Genomic DNA, 17,189 nt, shown 5'->3' with positions numbered 1-17,189 from the left:
AGTCGACTCGTCAGTATGTTCCTGAGAAGGGGAAGGTGGATGGAGAAAAGCTGAGAGACAAGAGACAGAAGATAGGGTCTGAAGGGCTTACAGGGAATACTGTTAGAGAAGCCTGGAGTTTCTTACTCTTAGTCCTTACATACCCCAATCAAAAGGGAGGGTGCAAGGCTTCCGTGACACAAAGAACAAGCAAGCATCATTACCTCCTTACATCTCAAAACACCTGGCAACCACACCCTACGTCAAACATCCTGTTGTCTGGCCTTTGAGGAGCAAAGTGTCCAGTAGCCACACTGTTGGTCAAATTTTGGTCCTGTTGTTCGTCCTTGAGGAGCTAAACTAGGTTTGAACTCTCTGACCTTTAGTCAAGATGGAGTGGATCCAAAACTGTGGGCCCCCACATTCTTACTTGAATATAGTTTTTATTATTACTTTTACTTCTTTTTAAAATCTTTACCTTTCATTATTTGTTAGTTTTCCTTTTGGGGGATACCACAAGGGTGAGGGGTGGATTCGTAGAACTGGGAGATGGGTGGGATTGGGGTGCATTGCTATTCGCTCTTTTGCTTGCTCCCTCAATCAGGCTACCTGAGTCCTGTCTGCAGGATGTTGTAAGCACCTAATTTGATGGTTTTCTCTCTATCTGCTTTTTATTTCTTAACTTTTGTTTTTGACATACTTAATAAACACACACATGCCTGAAACCCAAGGTACAGCTATCACAGGTCACTCTCCATGTGAAATACGTTTCCCCCCACTAGTCCCCTCCTGCTGTCCTTTTCTAACTTTTATGAACCACCGAGTGACTAGGGCTCATTTTACCACCGCGAGTCTAGGTCTGTTTACTGCAGCATGGGCAGTTTACCAGTGGCTGCCTGTGGTGTAACGGACCAGCCACGGCAGTGCAGCAGGGGCAGTGGCTGCCTGTGGTGTAACGGACCAGCCACGGCAGTGCAGCAGAGGCAGTGGCTGCCTGTGGTGTAACGGACCAGCCACGGCAGTGCAGCAGAGGACTCCGGTTCCTCAGCAGTCATTCACTGTTAACAGGGTTACGGATAGTAACTGTCTTGTGATTTTAGAATTAAGCACGAATCCAGATAAAAGTTGTTCCAGAATGCCCTGCTCCACTACACGGGCAAGCCGTCTTAAAGCCAGAGGGCAGCTGTAGCTCACACTTGTCTTCCTTGAACAAATGGTTGGCACAGGCTGTCACTTGCCTACTCCTCACAGGAGTGGTTTACAGCCTGCTCGTACATCAAGCCGGTTACACTTTGCTATGTACTTAGGCTTACGGCCAAACTTAAGATCTACGTAAAGACCGCTTAAACCAAACTAAGGGGACCAGTCAGGGCATTATCAACAATCAAATAACATACCTGGCACAGCATGCGCATGGAGGTCACAGGACAACTTACAGAGCTGGTGCTCCTTCCGGGTTTATATGGGTGTGTGTGGGTTCAGATTGCCCGGCTTGCCCTGACTTGTCCTGGCTTGCCCCTTTATACGGAGCTATGTTGCTATCTTCAAAGGACTATTTGTTTTTAAGGAAACTGTAGAGGGGAGCTGCAGAGGGTGGCACTGTATCCCAGAGCCATCTAGTACTAGTAACTAAGATTGTTACTTAGCCTGATGGGACAATGGGAGGGATAGACCTTTTAGCAAATGGGTTGATGTTTGTCATGTCTTAGCACAGCTTCAAAAATAGACCTGATTGGGGCAGTGAGGGAATAAAAAAAAAAAGCAAACACACAGACACATAGAAAAGCTTAGATTAACTGGATTAGGATAGAGAAGTTCAGGGAGCTGAGAGGCAGGGTTATGCATACCACTGAACGAGGAGGAGGGGTTATTGCTCACAGATAAACAAGGAGGTGGGGATTTTGGTTAACAGGCGAACAGATTGGCAGGTGTAGCTAATCTTGATAGGAGCAAACTATGTAGTGGAGCAGTCCTCAGATCGTACATATCTGAGGCAGGGGGAGGTTGGTGACCTCACTCCCTCTCTGGCCCTCCTGACCCCTTTGCATTGTTCCCAGCTTTGATCTCTCATGCTTCCTTGCCTTCTCATCCATTTACAGCCATTCTGTCTCCTGGTCTCTGTCTCTCATTGTGATGTATAATATGATATATAATATATGATTTGAGAGTAAAAATCAAAAATTAAAACTTTAATAAGAGTTTACCCCCTTCGCTACCAACCAGCTCCCAAGTCAAGACATGGAGGCTTCTTCTTAGTAGTTTTTATCTTAGCTCTTATTTCTTTCTAGGTCTTATAACTTAAATTATCCTGTTTCTCTTTGTCTTCATTTTGCCTCAGGTTTTTTTTCCCTTTCTTTTCTTCTGTATATCTTATTTTCACTGTTTCTTGTGTCTGTCTGTCTGGCAACCGCTTGGCTTCTGGCCCATGGTGTCCCTCTCAAAATCTCTCATCCTCTCCTTCTTTGAGCCTAGAGTTCTCTTATTCACTCTGCCACCAGCCCTGCCTATCCCTCTCCTGCCTAGCTATTGGCCGTTCAGCTTTTTATTAGCCCAACCAGGTGCTTTGGAAGGCAAGGCAAAACAAATGCAACACATCTTTACATCGTTAAACAAATGCAGCAGAAACAAGCGTAACGCATCTTTGTCTAGTAAAGAAATATTCCACAACAGGAACCTGTGTTTACCTAAAGGAAAAAATTGGAATATCTGGCCACAGCACCTGAAGAATTTATTGTTACTCAATACATCCCCACCCTGTGGCAAGACATAAATAAGTTCACCTGTGTTTCTGACATAGCACACTCCCTTAACATGCTTGAGTAAGGGCACTCTCAAGATCCCACACACACAAAATGCCGACTCCAGAGCTGGTTAAGAACTGCTTTCATGTGTTTATCCAAACGCTAATAAGCATCCGTGTCAGACGCCCAGCCGGGGGTGGAGGGGGTCTGCTGTTTTTTCTTGTGAAGCTCAGAATGAAATGAAGAGAAAAACAATGCGCCTTCATTAGAAAACTCACTTCTCTCCAACTATACTCTTGTCCTCCTGCCTCTCAGTGGGGAAACGACAAGACGTTAACAGGAACCATTGCTTGGAAAGCTAGGGCTAAATTAGACTGGGACACTGTCCCCTAACTTGCGGGGGGGGGGGGGGAAGACAAGGTATGCAGTACCTCAGATTTGTCACAGGATGACTTCTCAGAGTCTGGTCTCCTCTGGGTCAGATTGTTCCTCATCAGCGGAGAGCGTTTCTTCCAAACACCACTCCCACCTGGCTTTCAGAGCTCTCTTTTCGGTGGTATATTGATTGCCTTTGGGGCCTATGAGCTTTGCTGGAGACCTGACCTCCAACGTTAGTGGTATTTCCTTTTATTTAAGGACACAATAAAAGTGTCTAATATCTTAAATACTGTGTCGAGCCACATTCTGCCGGGTGTGAAGCTGATGAGAGAAGTGCCCATCAGCCTGTGAGTGAAACTCACCCTTTTAAAAAGGTGCGTTTGCATTTTCGTGGCAACCCTTTAGTGCAAATTAATTTCTAATTGGCAGAATGTGTAAATTGGTTTTTGTGAGGTGAGGAGAAGCAGAACTGCTCCCTAATTTTCTGTGGTTAGGAGTTGCTACTCCGAGAGTGTTGTGATCTCAGCACGACACCACTTAGCTTCCCTCCTTGAAGTGATCATGCTGAAAGACTGTTATGTTAAAGTCTGTGAACGTGTTTCTAGCAGCTCCTTTAGCCAATCTGTACACTCTACATGGTGACATGCAACCATCTGTAACTCCTGTTCCTGGGGGTTCTGACACCCTCTCCTGACATCCACAGACCTATATGTATGTGGTGTATATACACATGCATGCAGATAAACATGCTTATACATAAAAAAACAAATTTTAAAAAAGGCTAAGAATCACATATGCACTACATCACTAGGGCGACACTAACTTTAGAAGGAAATCACTAGGTGGTAATGATGTTGTATAGAAACAGAAGTTTTTACAGTTGACGTAGGAATGAAATACAGTACAAATTGTAAATAGTTCCTAAAAAATTTAAACCTGGAATTACCCCTGGAGCCAGTAATTCCTCTCTTAGGTTATATACCTCCAGAAATGAGAACAAAGGCTCAGATACTCGCACACAAATATTTGTAAATAGCATTATTTACAATAGTCAAAAGATGAGAATAATAGACTACTTTGGAGCCTGTCCTGGAACTAACTGTGTAGACCAGGCTGGCCTCGAACTCACAGATCCGCCAGCCTCTGCCTCCCGAGTGCTGGGATTAAAGACGTGTGCCACCACCGCCTAGTTTAGAATAGTTTTTAAAATGTGCATCTATACATAATGAGAAATAATCCAGACATGGAAGAGAAGGAAGTCCTGAAATACTATAAAACGTAGATGAGCCTTGGGGACATGCTAAGTGAGAGCCAGATACGAGAGGACAAACACGAGTTTGCTTAGGTAGACTGTCTCTCTCTCTGCAGCAGGAGAACTCACAGAGACAGAAAGCTTTCAGAGGTACTGGGCCTGGGGAGCTAGAAGAGAGATAGAATAGAGTACTTAATGAATATAGAGTTTCTCTTTGAAGAGACAAAATTTTGTTTGTTTGTTTGTTTGTTTTTTGAGATAGGGCTCCTTGGCTGTCCTGGAACTACTCTGTAGACCAGGCTAACGTCAAACTCACAGAGATCCACCTGCCTCTGCCTCCCAAGTGCTGGGACTAAAGGTGTGCATTATTACTGCCCAGTCGGTTGAGGCAAACATTTTTAACAATAGATAGTGGTAATGGTTTCACAACCTTATAAATATAATGCCAACAAAGTACAAAGTAAATGGTGGAAATGCCAGATTTTATGCTTCATATCTTTTTACCATAAGCAAAAAAGAATTCAAAATAAAACAAAAAATGAAAACCACACTTCCATTATGACCAATTGCTTATTTCCTTGGGGATGCTTTACTTTTTGAATTAAACTTCTAAGTTACATTTTAGTATGTGTGTGTGTGTGTGTGTGCATGCATTGTGTGCGTGCATGTATGTGCATGTGTGTGTGCGTGTGTGTGCATGTGTGTGTAGGTCAGAAGACAACTTGAAGGAGTTGGCTCTGTTCTTCTACCATGTGGGGGCCAGGAATCAAACTCAGGTTTTTAGACTGGCGACAAATGCCTTTACCCACTGGGTCACTTTGTCAGCCCATTGACACTGTTTTTTTTTTTTTTTTTTTTTTTTTTTTTTTTTGGTTTTTCGAGACAGGGTTTCTCTCCCATTGACACTGTTTTAATGTTTACAGCTCTAATTAGAACAGACCAGAAGACATTTAAGTACAGGATATATAGAATACAAAAATCAGCTGATATAACTCTAGTGGTATAGTTGACAGAGTCTATGTTTATTTAAGGATTCAGAATTAATTTTAAAAATATAAATTTTATTATTTCTGTGTATGGGTATGAGGCTGGCATATGGGTGCTCACGGAGGCCAGGAGAGGATGCTAGATTCCCAGGAGCTGGGGGTTATAGGCAGATGTGAGCATTGGGAACTGAATGCCAATCGAAGAGCAACAAGGATTCTTAACCAATGCTATATCTCCAGCCCAAAGGATCCACATTTAAATTTCAGTTTCTGAGTTTAGGTTTTGTGCCCTTTCTGTAGAAGAATCATCACTGAATGTTGACTTGAACAGAGCAAGAGTAGATTTCTTGAAAACCTTGAAATTCTCCCCCGTGAATAGATAAAGAATGGGAGAAAAGACAGTATTGAAAGTAGCGGTTGCCACCGTAAGTACCAGAATCACCTGTAGAAGTAGAGACTGGCTCATGGCGAGGACCAAGCCACTGTAGACATGGTAAGGCATCCAGCACACAAAGAAAGAGATGACGGCAGTTATCATGACTTTGAAGGGCTTGCTGGACTTAAAGAGTCCCTTCTCTCTCATCTTGGTAGCCACTCTTCTGTAGCAAAAGACGATGATGAGGAAGGGCAGAAGGAAGCCCAGCAAGAAGCGACCGAGGAAACAGGCTGCGTGAATCCATCCCCTTAATGTCTGCTTGTCTTTGTTCTCCCAGTCAATGGACACGAGGTAGTTGTTTTGGCATACCATTCTCCCTTTATGGTCATCGTACGTCTCCCTGAAAACCAAATAGGGCACGCTGAGGACAGTGGCAGAAATCCAGACTCCCAGGACTATTCTGAAAGCCCAGCGCAGGGTTCGGTGTTGCTGGGACCACACTGGGTGAAGGGTGAGGAGATAACGATCAATACTGATGATGGAGAGGAAGAAAACAGATGCAAACATGCTCACAGACAAAGTGCTGTTGAATACCTTGCACAAGACAATTCCAAAGGGCCAGTGATTGTTCTGAAGGTAGGAGACGGCCAGAAACGGCAGGACCAATGTTGAGATAAAATAGGAGAGAATGAGATGAAAAAACAAGAGAGTATTGACAGTCCTTTGCATCTTGAATTTGAGCATCCATAGATAGAGGCCGTTGCTGATGGTACCCACTATAAATGACATGAACAAAGAAACAGCAACGATTATTTTGGGGACAGGAGTTGGAACACCGGTGCTGTTGCTTACTAAAGTAGAGACATTGATCACATAGCCAGAAGAGTTGATCCGATCCATAATTACCTATGGAGGGAGGAACAGAGGAAAGAAAAACCATGAAGAATATCAACAAGGATTAAATGAAGAAATTAAAGTAGGAATTTTGGTCTAACAGTAGTCCAAAGGGTCATATTTGAATAGTGGCAAGCATAGTATTCCTATAATAATACTTATAAATTATTTTCTAATGCCTATTCTATTTTTATTAACAGGAATAAAGTCAGGTCACTCTCATTTAAAAAATAGAAATGCTTCAGATGACATGCATTAAATAAACATTAATAGTACTCCTCCCAGAAACAACTGTATTTTCCTACTCATAAGATGCTACAATTAGATTTATCTCATAACCTAGTTATCTAGTATTTTAATGGTTAGTGTGTAACAGTAAGGACTGACCTTCATAGAGGAGTCTGGAGTCACCACAAGATTATCAAGTGCTTCTGAATTATGGATAAAATAAGAACCTGTGCTTTAGGATACAGGAAGTAATTTCTTCCTTGGGGAGGTGAGAAAAGGGAATGAAGAAAAAGAATTCACATTAATCCAATATTTGTGAAAGCCAGAATCTTCCCATAAAAATAATTTCTTTGATTTTCCAGAAAGTCTATGAGGCAAATCTTTGTGGTTGTTTTCTTCTGTTCTGTTGAGACAGGGTCTTATAGAGCCCAGTCTGGCCTCGAACTTGCCATGTAGCCAAGGCTAACCTTGAGCATCTGATCCTCCTGATTCTACATCCAGTGTGTTGGGATTACAGACGTGGGCTTCCCCTTCCAACACTGAGCAAACTTCCAAGCAAGGAGAAAGTGAGTCTTATATGGTTAAATGTCCTCTGTCCGTTCACATCTTCCACCACGCCTCCACGGGGATGTGCGGGGAACCCTCCCACTCTCTGATGCTCTCTAGGAAAACTGATAATTCATGGGAAGTGTCTTTGATAATGTATCTTGAATCCCTGTATTTAAATATCAAAGTATTTAAGAATATTTAGTTTCTTGAATAATGGTTCCTGTAGTGTCAAAAATGTAAATCTGAGAATGATTTAAAAGATAGCTGTTATTACAAAGGTCCTGGGGCCTTGAGAAGAGGTGGAGGGAGGGAGAGAGGAGGGAAAGTGACCTTAGATAACAGGAAAAAGCCAGCAGGCTTGCAGAAGTCCTGGATAGAAGGAAGGATGCAGGCAGAGATTAGCTCTGAGGATGTCAGCGCAGGTATTTTCTAATGCTCAGCTTTAGCCCAATTGTGTGTTTTTGTGTGTAAAATGCTCCTTCACCCTGTTAATCTACAGTTACCTTGCGTTGGTGACTGTATTGGGGAGCAAAGGAAAAGAGCTTGGGTTCCCACTTTGGAATGAGGAGAGATGGAGAGAAAAGAAGAGCTGCTAGGACTGAGGGGTACATGGTGGAAAGTGCAGAGATGTTGGGGTCCCTGGAGACTCCCCAGTACCTCACGTGTGTGTGTGTGTGTGTGTGTGTGTGTGTCTGTGTGTGTGTGTGTAGGTGTCTATATGGTCTGTATGTTACTATGGGGTATATTTTATCCATGGCTTATACATATGAAGTTCTGTGTGTGCATGTGTGAATATCTGTGAGCTGTGCATGTTATCTGTAGTGTATTAGTGAGGTGTGTGTATACACTATGTGTTACTTGACTGTGTGTCTGTCCTGATTGTGTGTTCGTCTGTGCAAATAGGGTATGTGTGGCATTGGTGTGCCCATGTTATGCGTGTATGATAATCTCTTAGTGCATATGCAGATGGGAAGTTGAATTTTTCATGATTTATTTGTTGAATTGTGAGGCTGAACTCTAGAAAAGCATCTGAAGTTGCTATAGGCTTGAACAGAATGAAAGCAAAACTTCTTCCATTAGAATCAGTGATTCTGCATTTTATATAAGATTCTTAGTTGAAGTATTGCATATACTAAGACAATTCTTCATTATTTTTAGTATTAAGAGTGTGTTGCTATTGTGTGCATAGGATGGGTGTGTGTGGATGCAGGCCTCCACATGCCACTTTGCGATGTGGAGGTCAGAGAAGTCCTTCATTCTCGAATATCTTTTAGGATGGCGTGAGGCACTTGAGTAGAGCTCAGTGGGGCTGCAGAACTTGGGCTCTGGTGAATCACAGCTCTGCGTTTCAAGGCTTCTCTACCTATCCTCTTGACCCTTTAGGCCTTTTCCTCCTTATCCCCTAAGAGATTTTATGAAGACTGTAAGGGACAATGGACTTACATTGTTTAGCTCCCGATGTGACTGATGGCAAATATTCATTTTTTAAAGGTCATTTTGTTGTTATAGAGAGGCCACTAAGAACCTCATTTAGCACCTGTAAAGTTGCAGACTCTATTTCCTTCGCATAGTGCCTGTCCTGAACCCTGGGAACCTCTGCGATTTCTACAGAACCAAAGTCTGTCTCCTGAGGTTGAGCTCTTAGATTTTTCGTATCTTGAAGATTTGGTGTCTAGGAGGTCCTCCACTTGGGGACACTGAGCTACTTTTGCAGGGGAAGGCCTCAGGAACTTTAGACCCTCTGGTCTTTAGGAAGCCTGGAGACTGTTTATTCAGACGGCAATGCTAGGAGAAACATGCTGGGCCCAGGGACCTTACCTCAGAGCCGTGTCCTCCTGCTAGGCAGTCTGAGATACCACAGTGGCCAAAAGTTGCAGTCTTCTCTCCAGGGAAAGGGGCAGCAATCAGCGACTCTGTCTCCCCTCTGCTGGCCGATGCTACTCCTTAATCTTACCATTGATAAACTCGGTGAGGCTTTCATCTCCTCTGGTTCTCCTTTCTGTAGGATGTACAGCTGTGGAGGTGGAGTCAAAGAGAGGATTACTTCTCCAAATCATTTCTCCGTTTCAAAATGAGAGTCATGAAGATCCTGTGAGCTCATGTCAGTTAAGGTTGACATGACAATTTCAGGTGTTAAAACATGGGTTTAAATTATATCCTTCGGTCTGTCCATCCCATGAGACTCTCTGGCTTGATTCTGGGAGTTTCATTGGCATGTGGACCATCAGTGTTAGGTACATAGCAAGTTGGTAAGTAAGAGACACAGGTAATAAAAAAAACTGGAAATGATCTGATCTTGTTGGAGAGAAAAATTGTTAAAGAGAAAAACTTAAGTTCTGATTTTCACATTAAAACGGAACGAATGGGAAAGGCCAAAGTTTGGAAAGAGGAAGCGTGGTGGGCAGAGCGCATCTGGACAGTTGTGAGTGGCAGGGCTACGGAGCTGGTCCCTTACCTGCTACAGAGAGGTGTCTGCGAGCCATTGCTGGCCCACTTCTCTCTCTTTTCAGATTCGCCTTTGTGCCGGTCTCAGTGGCCTCATTTCTTCCCTCTCCCTCTCTTCATTGCCAGTGTAGAAAATGCATCAAACGCGCAGCGTGGCTTCAGTAGTAAAGAGCTTGGGAATAAGACCCATTGTCTACTTTGCTAGACTCGGGATCTTAACGCTTGCACTGCTAGGCTATAGACCTGCTTGAAATAGGCTTAGATTTTTAGTTCTTAATTCATTCCTGGCCGTGACCTTCAACCTAAGTACAGATCTCCTGGGTAGGTTAAGGGCAAGTTTCAAAATAACTGCTACATTTTAGGAAGTATTTTTTCTGGTTTTTTTTTTTATTTTGGTTCATGCACAGACCCAGATGTAATGAGGAATTATTTGGTCCAAGCCTGCTCATCCTGAAGATTCATAGACAGTCTCAGAGAGGTTAAGCAGATCACAATAGGTTCTTCATCAAGCTCCCATTCCACAGGTGAAGGAGTTGAGACCCTTAAAACCATCTGAGAACTCACCCTAGATTCTATTAACAGTTAATGAAGAAGTTGAAGCAAAAATGATGCGTGCTAGAAATTCTGATGCCCTGCACGTGGGAATGATACTGGCTGCATGATACAGCATGGAGGGGGCTGCTCAACCCTACACAGAAATTCCCACTCTGCCTAGACCTCTATTATAGATCTATCCACATCGCCCTATACACTAGCAGAGTCTCAGTTTCTTCGCTTGTTAACATAAAAATAAACAACAGTGATACATATTTGAATTATCCTTGAGGGGGATTTAATGAGACCCTCTCTTAAAGACCCAGCACAATGATAGGCACAGGGCAAGTATTAAATAATTGATGGCTGATATTGACATTGTGGAAGTTGTGACAGAAAGAACACCTGCAAGCCCAGCGTGCTGGAGCAAATGTATCCGAATGCTCTGATCAAGAGCTGTTTATATAGAGCACTAAAGCCTGCCAGGCAGCGTGCAAACGGAGGCAAACAAAATAAACAGTTCAAAGCAATTGCCCTTAATGTTTGCAGTTATTAAAGATGATATCTGAACTGAATAGTTGAGGGGTGCTGGATAGAGATGTTCTAGGCCTTGGGAACAATATACTTACAGGTTCTTCAGGCCCCACCCCCATTGGCTTCATTTCTTATTTTTTTTTTAAATTGTTTTCTATGTGTGCGGGTGTTTTGCCTGCTTGGATGCTGTGCGCCACATGTGTGCCTGGTGCTCTCAAAGGCCAGAAGAGGGTATGAGGTCCCCTGGAGCTGGTGTTACAGATGGTTGTGAGCCACCACGTGGGTGCTGGCAACTGAGTCCGTGTCCTCTGCAGAACAGCCAGGGCTCTTAGCTCTGGAGGCCCTGCCTTCATATCTGTGTAGCTCATAGTGCGGTTGTGTCAGACAGCACAAACCAGGTTCCCCAGAGTTCTTGATGTGAAATCACCTGACTTTATTAAAAGTGAAAGGGAACTGAATGGAGTCACTAACCCAGCGAAGCCACAGAAGGGAAGCTGTTTCTCTAAGCAGGCAGTGAGCTTCCCTGCAGTGTTTGGTTATCTGATAAATATGGGGGGAAGAGACCATTGAGAGTTGTTCTCAAGGGGAGTCTGGGAGATGTCAGCTTTAGGTTTTCTAGGGGAGTCTGAAAGGTGTCAGTTTAGGTTTTCTAGGAATGGGAAGAAAAATTAAGCACTATCCCATTTTCAAAAATTATTTATGAATTTTGTTACTTAAACAATTGTCAAAGAAGAACCTGGTCTAAATTCCTCTGTTTTCATGGGCGAAGAAGTATCTGGGAAGGAGCTTTGGAAAAGGATTAACCCCATGGTTTCCAGCCTGCCTGAAGTCATAGTTACTTGGAGATCTTTTAGAACAGGGTAGAATGTTCCTGAGATTCAATTCACTCATCACCCACGATTTCCTGAGTGTCGATTATAGTAATGTAAGGTACTTGTCTTGCTACTGGGTATATGAGGTAAATGGGGAGCACTGTGCTCTTTTGGATCCTGCATCCCAGAGGGGAAAGATGGACCGCCCACCAGTTAGCGAGTGATGCAGAGAGCAGTGGTACCCAGACCATTAAAGAATGAAAAGAGTGGTGAGCCAGCCAGGGTGCTGGCTTGGTGGGTGCTTGTCATGCAAACCTGGGAACCTGAATTCAGCACCTGGAACCCACATAAAAAGCTCGGTGTGGTGGCACACACATGTAACACAGTGTTCCCACAGTAAGATGGGAGGCCGGGATGGAAGAATCGCTAGGAGCTCTTGGGCCAACTAGTCCAGAGCCACAAACTGACAGAAGAGAAACTGCCTCAACAAGGGGGAAGCTGGAACTCCCCAAATTGTGTTCTCTGACTGCCACACCCATGGCACACATGTGGGAATGCATGCAAATGTACTGTACTCATTTGTTTTTTATCAGTTTGACACAAATTAGGATAACCTGGGGAGAAGGAACCCCAGCCAAGGAATTGCCCCCATCAGATTGACCGGTCGGCAAGTGTGGGTGGCATTTGCTAGATTAATAGTTGATGTGAGAGAGCCCAGTTCACTGGGGGCACTGCCCCCACCAGGGAGGAGAGTCCTGAGTTTTGCAAGGTTGGTTGCAGAGCAAGCCGTGGGACGTGAGCCTGTAAGCAGAGCTCGCTCCTTTATGGTTCTGCTTTGTTCCAGCTCCGCGCTCCTGCTTAAGTTCTTGCTTTGATGTCACTCAGCAGTGAACTGTTGTGTGCAAGTGCAAGTCCAACAAACTCTTTCCCCCCTAAAGTTGGCTTGGCCAGTGTTTTATTACAGCCACAGAAAGCACACCAACACGCACACACACACACACATACACACACACAGACACACACACACACGGTGAATGACTTAGTGTCTTTAGGTGAGCTGATCCAGAAAAGCCTCTTTCAGGATGACATTTGATGGGACTGGGGTGATAAAGGAGCTAGCTGTGTGATGATCCAGAGGAACAAATACACCGTGTCTCTCCACCTGAGGGAAACAAAACTGGAGAATTTATTCATCATTACTTCCTGTTAGTTAGAGCGATGCTCATGGGAGTTTCAACTTCTCAGTCCTCTCCTCTCCTCTCCTCTCCTCTCCTCTCCTCTCCTCTCCTCTCCTCTCCTCTCCTCTCCTCTCCTCTCCTCTCCTCTCCTCTCCTCCCCTCTCCTCTCCTCTAAATAAATAGAATAAAAGAAGGGTAAAAAGTCACATGGTAAAATGTAGATTAATAGAATGGGTTAATTAAGTTATAAGAGCTAGTTAGAAATGAGCCTAAGCTATAAGCCAAGCTTTCATAATTAATAATAAGTCTTCATGTCATTATCTGTGGGCTTGTGGCCAACCACAAACTACATTTGCAGGTAACAATTTATGATTTTCTACCAATTGGTTTGTAAATGTAGTATAAAACTAAGGCAAGGGAGCTGGAGGGATGGCCCAGTGGTTGGAGCACTGTCTGCTCTTCTGGGGGACCTGGGTTCAATTCTCAGCCCACACATTGTGACTCACAAGCGTCTGTAGCTCCAGTTCTAGTGTATCTGACACCTTTTTCTTGCTTCTGAGGGAACCAGGCATGCAAGTGATGCACAGATATACAAACAATATAAGCACTCGTATTGGTGACTATCACAATTAGTACCAGAGAGGGCTTCATCCAGTAACTGATGGAAACAGATGCAGGGACCCACAGCCAAACATTGGGCTGAGCCTGGAGAATCTGCCAAAGAGAGGGAGATAGGATTATAAGAGCCAGGAGGGTCAAGCACATCACAAGAAAACACACAGGATCAACTAACCTAGGCTCACAGGAGCTCACAATGTCTGAATCAACAACCAGGGAGCCTGCTTGGGACTGACCTAGGCTCTCTACATAGGTGACAGTTGTGTAGCTTGGTCTTCCTGAAGGACTCTGAATAGTGGGAACAGGGGCTGTCCTGATTCTTTGATTGGCTTTTGGGATCCTACTCCTCACACTGGATCACCTTGCCCAGCTTCAATACATGCGGATGTGCTTAGCCTTAATGTAACTTGATATGCCATGCTTTGTTGATATTCATGGGAGGCCTGTCCTTTTCTGAACAGAAATGGAGGAGGAGGGGACTGGAGGGGAGGAAGGGGGAATGAGAGGAGACAGAGGGGAAACTGCAGTCAGGATGTAAAATAAATTCTTTCATAAAACAGCCACATTCACAAAATAAAAATTAAAGCAGACAACAAACATACAAAAATAAAGACAACTCACTCCAGTTGAGTTTTAATTAATGTAACCACGCCCAATCTGAACTGCTGGAGAGTAGAGCCTCCCTTTTCTGAGGCCTGAAGGGAGAGAGGCATCACCTTCTGATTCCTAAGTGAAGCCTCCTCTAAGGGAGAGCACGGGCCAGTCTCTCAGGAGTGACCCAGAACTGAGCTGTGATTCAGTTACAGAACACATGCCTGACATGCACAAGGCTCTGGGTTCTGCTCTCAGCACAAAACAAGACAAAACAAACAAAAACCCACCCCAAGCCCAGAGTGATCAGGGGGGTGACCCAGAGAACTGCACAGTAGCTTTGTAAGGCTGGGCTCAGCCTGGGTGTGCACCTCAGCTTCATTGTCTTCTCTAAGCCAGAACCTTGGCCCCAGTGTCAGGTGCCCTCCGTCATCTTAAGAGGTCTTAAAAATTCATGTGACTCACTAGATTATCTTTGGTAGTGGCATATGCATCTAAATACATATGTATATTTCAAGAAGAATGCAAGGAACGGCTGCACTACACATTCTATTTGGTTATACGAACAGCACAAATGTCACCAGGCTTCCATTTGTAAAGTCTGTGTGACATCTCTTATAAAGGTGGGTTCTACTGGCTGAGAAATAATACTCAAGATACGGGAGGATGTGTGAGATAAACCTAAGAGTCTTATGAACACTAAAAGAATGTTATACGTTAGATTGGAGGCACATCTGTGTATGCCTGTATTGCGAGGTGGAGAGAAGAGGGTCAGGAGTTCAAGGCCATCCTGGGCTAAATGAGCCCGTTTCAAAAAACCAAGAGAGAAAAGTTAGAAGTGTTTTTTCATGTCAATAAGTAATGGGTTAATAAATAAGCAGCTATGGCATCATTTTAATAGCTGTCTTTTTGTCTGTCGCAGGCTGTTTTGAAGATTGATTGAGATAAGATATGTGGCTTACAGTAATTAAAATTGCTGAGAGCAAGGGACTGCAATTCAGGTTTCATATAGGATGGTGCTAGTTGGCCTTCCCACGCCTGTTTGTTAGCCAGCCCCCATCATACAGGCAGTCTCCAGCTTCCTCAAAGGAAGAACTCCTTACAGCTGTGAGCAGTACAGCAGGATCAGAAATCCCATGTCTCTGACATCACCGGAAAGCAGGCAGCTGAGGGGTCTGCAAAGACGAGGGTGGAAACAGATGCTTGGTCATCACAGGAAGCAGAATATTGACACCCATTAGTGAAACGCAAGACACACTGTCTAGATCCAAGACCTGGGACGCCAGACAATCTCAAAGGAAAGAAAAACTGAAGAGAAGGTATTGGGGGCCCAGAGGTTCTTGTGCTCGCAGATAAGCACCAGGGAAACCAAGAATGTGAAACACGTGAGGTTTTCTCTTCAAAGGAAGGAATGCAGAACCTTCTCTGCTCAGAAGGCTGGGAGAGAAAGTGGTTAATGACCTGCCGGCTTCTGTGTTGTGTGGCCAGGCCGCATCTGGCTCCTCAGGAATCTTATGTTTATCTCACACATCCTTCCTTATTTTGAGTTTTATTTTTCAGCCAATAGAACCCATCTTTATGAGAGATGTCACACGGACTTTACAAAGGGAAGCACAGGTGGTTAGTAGTCTGGTGACATTTGTGCTGTCTGTATGACCAAGACCACGCCAGATCCTCTCCCAGACCCTTGAGATATCACATATGGTCAGTCTATAGAACCCATCATTATAGAAGAGGTTGCATGTACTATAAAAATGTCCTATGCTTTGCTGTACACAGGGGACTGAGTTAATTAGTGCCAGGAACCCTTTTCCCAAATGGTGCTGTGCTTAAATATGCCCAGAATAAGTTGCCCAGGGTCAGATTCTCAATGTTCGAGCAAACTCCAGTCCACAGTGAACTCCAGTGAGTCACAGTGAACCACCCTCTTGCCTCACACGGAACAGCACTCTGCCGGCCTGCGTGATCTCAAACCTCCCATAGGACGGCATTTCCCAGCAGAAAGCTGCCTTTTATCGCTGCGTGTCTTTATTTCTAGCACCTTGGAGGTGTTTGTGCCCTCCCCTCTGGAACGAAACTCAGCTAATGACTTCTCACTTTATTGAGGTTATGAGAACATAAGTGCCCCAGCTCGCTGTTTGAAAATGTGTGGTGTTGCTCCCACTGACTCCCGTTTTAAAATAGTGCCTCTCACCTTCCAAGTGTAGCTTTTATAAAAGATCTTGGCTGTGACTCAGAACCTCGCTGCGCTGTGCGCGTTGGTTAAACTAATTCTTAGCTTGGCTCCAAACACCATTGTATGCAAGTGCTCTCAGAAGGCTTGGGAGGCAGATGATTCCCAGTTGCCCGGGGGAGGGCGTAGGAGAAGAAACTTAGGCCTCCTTGTGTCATGGAACATAGAGCCTGCTGGGGAAGAAGGTTGCATATTTGGGCCTCTTAGGCCCCAGTCTCTGATTCTCCAATGAGTCAACTGATGTCCCCATTCTTCCACAGAGGCAGCTGCTGATATTGAAAGAGGCGAATCAAGTCTTACAGTTCAATGGCAGATATTGAAGGCCTAGTGTATGCCAGGCCCTGTACTGGCACTAGATGAAGAGATAAACCAAACAGGAATGGTTCTCCCATTTTGGAGCTCTTGAATTAGTGTGTGTCTTAGTTACTGTCCCATTGCTGTGCTGGAACACCGTGACCAAGGCAACTTACAGAAAAGCATAAGAACACACTTCCTCCATCAATGCCATCCTACTATTCCTCCCTAAAGTTTCTACCAACTGGGAACCAAACCTTCAAACATACCACCCTATGGGGGCACCATTCTTTTATTATTTTTTTCTCCTCCCCTTCTACCCTCTCCCATGGCCCCCATTCTCCCAATTTACTCAGGAAATCTTGTCTTTTTCTCCATCTCGTGTAGATTAGATCCATGTATGTCTCTCTTAGGGTCCTCTTTGTTGTCTGGGTCTCTGGGATTGTGAATTGTAGGCTGGTTTTTCTTTGGGGGCATCATTCTTAGATGACAGTGGTGTTGACTAATATCAAGGGAAAATTGACCTGGAGCAGGGAGCCGGGGAGTTTTTCTCAAGAAAGGGACATT

At 44.3% G+C, this 17,189-nt stretch overlaps 1 protein-coding gene across 1 annotated transcript; it reads right to left on the bottom strand.

Annotated features, from left to right (window-relative positions):
- Positions 1-5,592: 5,592 nt before the first annotated feature.
- Positions 5,593-6,612, bottom strand: Gpr33 (G protein-coupled receptor 33). The gene has a single exon (XM_038335671.1). It carries the CDS (start codon positions 6,610-6,612, stop codon positions 5,593-5,595), a length of 1,020 nt encoding a protein of 339 aa, XP_038191599.1.
- Positions 6,613-17,189: the final 10,577 nt, after the last annotated feature.

The sequence above is a fragment of the Arvicola amphibius genome, chromosome 7 (assembly GCF_903992535.2).
Source record: "Arvicola amphibius chromosome 7, mArvAmp1.2, whole genome shotgun sequence".
Taxonomy (NCBI): domain Eukaryota; kingdom Metazoa; phylum Chordata; class Mammalia; order Rodentia; family Cricetidae; genus Arvicola; species Arvicola amphibius.
This window is presented reverse-complemented; position numbering and strand designations above follow the sequence as displayed.

Coding starts and splice junctions, on each gene's coding strand:
- Gpr33 (XM_038335671.1), bottom strand. CDS start 6,612: ATGGATCGGATCAACTCTTCTGGCTATGTGATCAATGTCTCTACTTTA.